We start from the raw sequence: 7,356 nt of genomic DNA, 5'->3' as shown, positions 1-7,356 counted from the left end.
CTTAACACTTGGAAAAGATATTAAATGATCCTGTTATTTAAAAAACTATTGCTTAAATTTGAATAGAGGACTACAAAAAGCTGTTTCAGGCACAAGAGAGAAGGGTGTTTAGGGTTGCACCATGTAATGTACAGCATCTATACAAAGCTTGTTGCTTAGAGTACAAAAAAAAATCCCAAGATAGTAAAATGGAAATAACTTTACTGTGTTAATGGCTGCATTTTTTCTTTTTAGGGGGAACAAAATCTGCCATAGAACAGAATGTTGCCAGTTTTGTTGTGCCGGATAAAAAAGAGGAAAGGATGGTCAGCAGTGAACCGTGGTACAATCAGTGCACATCGCATATTGATCACTGCTGCAGTAGCAGCTGCTGCCTCTGTGCCTTCTTCGTTTACCTCCACAAAGGACTTGTGAACAACCTCAGACAGAACTAGGTCATTGCTGGCTGACATTCCAGATAAATCCACCTTGTTTCCGTCAAATGCATCAGCCATTCCCATGCTCTTCAGAACAGGCTTCAGATCATAAGCTTGCTCCAACTTAAATCTGGGTAAACACACCTCCACTTCACTATTGTCCATCATTTCTGGATTTATCCACTCTATAAATTTCTCATAGGTAAGTTCTCTTTCCAGCTAAAAGAAAAAAGATCAAAATTAAAGAGGAAGAAAAGCCAGGAATTTATACTAATGAAACAATGCCCGCTGTGTGTGTTTACACAGTAGGGATTAGCATCCTCCCCTGGTCTGGAGTGAATGCTACTGCTGTAGTCAGAAGCAAACAATAAATGGCATTCAGATACATTCTTATATCAGTACAGTCAAAAGTCCCTCTAATTAGGATCGGAGTCCCACTGTGCAATATGCAAGTACCGTCGCAAGCCCATCTTTCATGGTGACAAGTTAATGCTATTGCATGTTGTCATTAGTAATGAAGTACTTTGCAGAGGTGACTACTGTGGGAGAGGCATTACTATTTTGCCATCCCTTGCCAGCCCAGTAACAATATAGCACAGAAAGGAAATCAGTAGCTCTTGAATGGAGCTCTCCAGGATTGTCTTCAATCCCCGGTGACCCCTCCTCTGGTCAAGAAGTCTCTCCTTTCACAACTTAACATTTCTCTAGACATCAGAGAGAGCTGGGCTTACTTGACAGTGACACATGGTATTCCCATCTCTTGGGGGACAGATGTAATGCCTCCTCAGCTCTCCTACCCTGTGCTAATACTGGTGAGTTCAGAGCTTGGGACTTGAATTCACAGATCTAATTGAGATTTAGTCAAATGCTCTTCTCTGGCAGGATTTGAGTTTTTTATTCAGTACAAATGGCTTACCTGTTCCAGGCCAGTGGAATTATCTTGGATTTTATCAGGAAGCAGGATGATCATACTAGTCTCATTATCAACATAAGGGAGGTCAAGGATTTTGGTCTGAAAGTCTACTATGTAGCTCATGTTAAATTTAGCTTTCTTGAACATCATCTGCACTGGTTTGGTCTCATGCTTTAAAAAAAAAAAATATCAATGTCAACAAGTACTACAGAGCCAGCATATTGGTACTAAACCAGAAGAACTGGGATTCAAATCACATGGGAAATCTGAAACTAGGCTGGACAAAGCACTAGAAAATATTGTAGGGAAGGGTCCTACCATTGCCCTTTGGGGTGACAGGGAATGAACCAAAATTCTATCAGGCTTTTCCCATTTGTAATGCCCAGTCCTTTGAGATTTATTCTGAGAAAACCACATGTATATTAGTTGCTTAGTGTGTAGCTTCCTATCAACAAAATTGTTAAAACACTGGACCTCTGTGCCAAAAGAGTTTCATACCTGGATTCAAGCCTGTTAATTTACCGACATATTTTAATCTTTGCTTCAAATGGACAGGGAACATCTTCAGCAAAAATATTTTGTTATTTTTAGGCTACCAGTCCCTGGAATATAATCTCAAAAGAAATGTCAAATATTTTAGTGATGTTATTAAAATAATTAAATCCTAAAATTATAAAGCCGCTAATGGTTTGAAATGACCATTTTGAAATCCTACCTATCTCCTACCATTTTTCTTATGGAGCACAAGCTAGTGAGGCCTTTTCATTATTTTCTTATCATTCAAGATGAGTAACAAGATGAGTAAATAAGAATTAGCCTGAAACTTTAAGGCCATTAATCCAACTTTTCCAAAGCTTCAATCTAAAAGGTTAGTAGGCAGGAGATTTCAAACTTCTGAATGCTAACTGGCAAATATGGCCAGCACTGCTATTGCCTGTTAATACAGAAAAGGAAAGGTTGAGTGGACAGGGGCACAAAGCCAGATTTTCTTAAGGATTTTGCCGGGTCTTAAGAAAGGAGCAGGCAGCAAAAACAAATCGTGATCCTGTGAGTAGATTAAATAGAGTGGCTATTAGTAGAAAAAGAAAGTGGATATTAGTGTGCTGGAAAGGCTGTTGGGAGTGTTCACGGTTGATACCATAGAGGAGCCGAAAAGCTCAGGTAGCATCTGGATTTCTGCATGCTTATCTGAACTCCATTTCTGACAGTTCTTTATGACTAATCAGCTTAAGCAGGCTGAACATAAGAGTGATTTTTTCAGTTTGTTCTGGAAGCACTGAGATTTGTGGGCATTCCTATGCCTTATAAAATGAATTCCATAGCTGTGGGTCATCTGCCCTCTTCCACTCGAGTTTTTGTGACTGACAGTTCTGTCGCTCCTAATGAATTCCTTTGAATTCCCTGTCGTGAAGAAAATGCAGTCCTCTGGTAGCTTAGGCCAGTTTCATAGACAGCTTTGAGGATTAGGGTCAAAACCTTAATATGACCCTGTATTCAATGGGGAGTCAGCATAATACTGATTTCCCGCCCACCCCCAAAGAAAAGGGAAAACTAAGCAACTTCCACAAGTTAGGGCTCTTTCTGGGAATGGCCTGGTATGAAAGATTGGCACCAACTCCCCAGTAGGTCTAAGGCAAGGCAATAGCATTCTATCAAATGCTTCAGAGAGATCTGAGGCTTTGTCTACACTCACCCCCCAAATCGAACTAAGGTACGCAACTTCAGCTACGTGAATAACGTAGCTGAAGTTCGAAGTACCTTAGTTCGATCTTACCTCGGTCCATACGCGGCAGGCAGGCTCCCCCGTCGACTCCGCGGTACTCCTCTCGTCTAGCTGGAGTACCGCAGTCGACGGCGAGCACTTCCTGGTTCGACTTATCGCGTCCAGACAAGACGCGATAAGTCGAACCCAGAACTTCGATTGCCAGCCACCGAACTAGCGGCTGGGTGTAGACATACCCTAAGAGTGTGAATGTATGTCTCTTATCCATGGACAAGAGCAGGTCATCCATCAACACTACTTGTACTGTCTGTTACCTATCAAGATCCGAAGCCCAGATTTGGGGAGGACCACTATACAGATGGTAAGTAGGTGTATCCACTTGCATTTTCATTACGTTATTCACAAATGGGAAGGAAGTTAGACCCCCAAGCAGTAATTAGTAAAGTCTGTGGTTTCCACTTATGGCTTCTGGAGTGCTGGCCTGACAACATGTGTTGGGCTGGCCGATAAAATTCTCTCTCTAAAAGATGACGTTAAGAGATAGTAGGGCTTCCAGGCACTCCTGAATGTCTTTCACCATCCAGGAAGGGATGGTACAAGTCACACAGGGTGGTTCACATTTCATTCAGTTTCTTGGTATGCAAATGGGCTGAGCTCTTCAGAGTCACTTTACCAGTCCCTGTTTGTGCTATTTGTAGACAGCCTCATGAGGATGGATGAGCTTCTCCAAAAAGAAGGGCTGACCTATCGCCACAATCAGACTGTATTACGCCTTGGGGTAGAGTGGATGCACTTTAAGATGAGGAGATTTGCACACTGATGTGAGTAGCTAAAAAAAGGAACCTGATCTATTTTGTATATCAATTTAATGGTGGAATCCATTTTAAAGCAAAAGTGATGTTGTTTTGTTCAAAGCTTGCTGTAAACTGAAGCGTTCCATGTGTAAAAGCATCTGAATGCACACATGTTCCCTTCTGCCTGTAGACAATAAGGACCCAATTCTTCTCACTTCTTTTTTATACTATACTATTGTACCCAGTGATGAGCTGCCAGAATGTTAATTACCGGTTCCCTACCGGATCTTCGGCGGCACGTCCTTTATTTGCTCCTGGAGTGCCACCGAAGACCCAGAGCCAGTGAACGACCCGCCGCCTAAGTGCCGCCGCTGATCCAGTAGGGAACCGGTTATTAAGCGCCACCCGGGAATACAAGCCCAAGACCCCCCACCCTAACTGCCCCCCGGGGCCCTACCCCCTACCCAACTCACCCCTCTCCCTGTCCCCTGACTGCCCCGATCCCATCCACCACCACCCTGACAGACCCCGGAACTCCCACACCTACCCAACCCCCGTCCCCCCCGTTCCCCGTCCCCTGACCGCCCCCCGAGAACCTCCGCCCCCTCCAATCGCTCCCTGCCCCTTATCCAACCCCTCCTCTCAGCCCCGGCCCGGCCCCCTTACCGTGCTTCTCAGGGCAGCGTGTATCGATGCCGCGCGGCCTGCTGGAGCTCAAAGCCCCACCCCCTTACAATGCCACTCAAAGTGGCAGGAGCTGCAGAGCTGCCCAGGAGCGGTCCAGAGCACTGGCGCCGGGCTCTGCGACGGGGGGAAGGCGGGGGAGGGGCCGGGGGAGCCTCCCCAGCCGGGAGCTCAGGCGGGCCGGAGTTTGCCCACCCCTTTAACAACCGGTTCTAAAACGGCTTTAAATTTAACAACTGGTTCGCGCGAACCGGTGCAAACCGGCTCCAGTTCACCACTGATTGTACCCCTTGGAATCCCAGTCATGGACCAGGACCACACTGCGCTAGCAAGATGACCGACCCTGCTCCGACGAGCTTACAGTCTAAGTATAGCTGTTTTAGCTCCAGTGACTGTAGTGGAGTTACTCCTGATTTACACTGTGAGGAGAATTAGCCATCGCCACATATTTTACAAATCCAACCTTACAAGACATGAGGTACTTGAGTATTATTAATGTTCCAATTTTATCACTGGATAAAAACTGAAGCAGAGGGAACCAGTTTCTGTAAGTAACCATAATTCTGTGTGCAGAACTACCACAAAACTGCAGCATGTTAGAGGACACGGAGGTTAAATGACTTCCAAGTTCTCTAACCACTGAACAATTTACAGGTCCCAATTTATGGAGTCTGACACTCGTTTATCCACATTCTTCCCTTCCATGTTAAAATTTTATGTTCAAGGCTACCTCCCTCCAACACTGAAAAGATACAGTGAGAGGTGCAGCAGAAAGCAAAAGAAGGAAACAAGGGATACATCTAAGTTAATGTATTTAATTGAAAATGTAGTTTCAAATATGTTTACAATAAACTAACCAAAGGGGTTGTGTTGAGGGGATGGGATAGAATAGAGGGGTGAGGTAAAGTGTATTTAGGGCAATCCTGATTAAAAGCATTTCTTGTTTTCTCTGGGTGAAAAGCAGTACAAAGTTAGTGTCATTTTCCTACTTCATACCTTGTTAATTTTAAATTCCCCTTTCACTGTGCGATCTTTGTTGAATTGGGTCGCCCAGTTGCCTTTGAAGTAGACGGCATTCACCAAGACTAGTCTGGTCATTGAATCAATAACACCCTGAGCCAACAGATTCTGGATTTTACCTTTAGGACACATTAAGGAAGAATAGTTTTTAGCTGATACACACCCATTTACCTAGTTGTATTATTAACAACAGTAACCTCTACGGCTGCACAAGACAAGAACTACATCTTAATCTGAAGGATTCAGTTCTGTTTTTCCCCTCCCTCCCTTATTCTATCTTTCCTATGACCATATGCTTTTTAAGCAGACTTTGGCTGTTTAGAAAAACACTGTGGAACTCTGCAAGCTACTTACCTTCAGTTTTTTCTTCTACCCAGGCATTTATATGTTTTCTGGAATCTTCTGCAGCTCTAGAGAAGTCAAGTTGTTCTAGCTCTGCATGGTAGAATTTCTGGCAGGAGTCTATAAATGTCTAGGACAAACAAAGGAGGATGTCTTAACAATATATTTTCCTGGCGTGCAGTTGTAGAAGACTCAGTCGTAGAATCTACCTCTTCTTCCTCCACCCCTTCAGAAAGAGTCAGTCTTAACACCAACTTGTCGTCACTTGTTTTCAAGCTGAGCATTTTATTTTTTATTTATTACATTCTTAGTCCAAGCAGCTGGCTTACTGACCGATCAAAAAGACTGCATGGTGAAAGCGATGCAATCAATTTGCTTCGGTTTGAGAGTACAAGGCTTAGTAAATCGGTCTCTAGATAAAGTTTTTTGTAACCCTCCCAGAGTAACCCAAACATGATCTAGTTCAGAAGTGAAATCTCAAGGGGGTTATTTCTATATCTTTTTTCTATAGTATGTGTGGACCATAATAACCTGTTCTTCAGCCTTATAAAAGGCCTGCTGTGCAAATATCAATAGGTCAGTAATTATGTGATTAGATCAAAATCATGCTGTATCTCCAGTTTGTATTTTGGAATCTTCTATTTTGTGGACGAAATGCCAAAGATGCCAAGTTTAAACATTTAATCACAGTGGTTAACTTTAATTGAGAAGAGGAGCTCTTGATCTGAGCCAATTTATGCTGGCAATCCCTTTTAGTAATAAAATTACTGTAGATTGGGGAGGGTAAGGTTGATTGCCGTACTGAAAATGTAAGTTTGTTTTTTAGAGTCTAGAACTCGAGAGACTTTCAGCTACCTCTTAATTTTTGGAGATGAAGGAAGGGTATCAGAAAGAGTAAGGTGAAAATCAGTGGTACGCTTTTTGGATACATTTTAAAAGGAAACTGTACACAATAGTATCTGTTACTCTCAGCTAACTCTTTGGAGAATTTCTAATGACTCTTCTGTCTTATTGAAAAAATAATCATGGGCTGGGTCCTTGAATGCATTGTCCAATTTAAGGGGGGGAACCCCTAAAAACATCACACAACAATGCCCATTCCCCTCCCTGTCCCTGCCATCCTAGCCAAGCATCTGAAAGAAATACTTAAAATCTTAGCTCCCGGCCAAAAATGCCTGAGTGATTAATGGAATGCTGAAGAGTTGGGGTTTGATGGATCTTCCATTGACACCACTCCACTCCAGTTCTCTAGCGTTCAGAGCTAGGGACTGTCATACAATCAGCTGAGCACATGAATGGATTTTACAAGGAGACTGGCTTTGGTTAGTCAGATTCTGAACTACATAGTGCCTGTAGATTAAAGCCAACACCTTTATTTGCACTCAGAAATGGAAACGTAGCAAATGTGTTATAACAGAAAAACAAACTGAATGTTTGACTTACTGCAAGAAATTTAAACGTCTT

The 7,356-nt window shown here is 43.0% G+C and overlaps 1 protein-coding gene across 1 annotated transcript; it reads right to left on the bottom strand.

The window, feature by feature from the left end:
* Positions 1-6: 6 nt before the first annotated feature.
* On the bottom strand, positions 7-7,353 carry LOC112121278 (serpin B6-like; the record flags this gene model as incomplete). The annotated part of the gene is made up of 5 exons (XM_026661676.1): positions 7-635; positions 1,333-1,500; positions 5,527-5,669; positions 5,905-6,022; positions 7,336-7,353. Coding segments are annotated over 5 exons (852 nt in total), but the record flags the coding sequence as incomplete, so codon positions are not given.
* Positions 7,354-7,356: the final 3 nt, after the last annotated feature.

This window comes from Terrapene carolina, unplaced genomic scaffold (genome assembly GCF_002925995.2).
Source record: "Terrapene carolina triunguis isolate 2854851 unplaced genomic scaffold, T_m_triunguis-2.0 Scaffold14331, whole genome shotgun sequence".
NCBI classification, from domain to species: domain Eukaryota; kingdom Metazoa; phylum Chordata; order Testudines; family Emydidae; genus Terrapene; species Terrapene triunguis.
The sequence above is the reverse complement of the archived record's forward strand: the minus strand, read 5'-3'. Positions and strand labels throughout refer to the sequence as shown.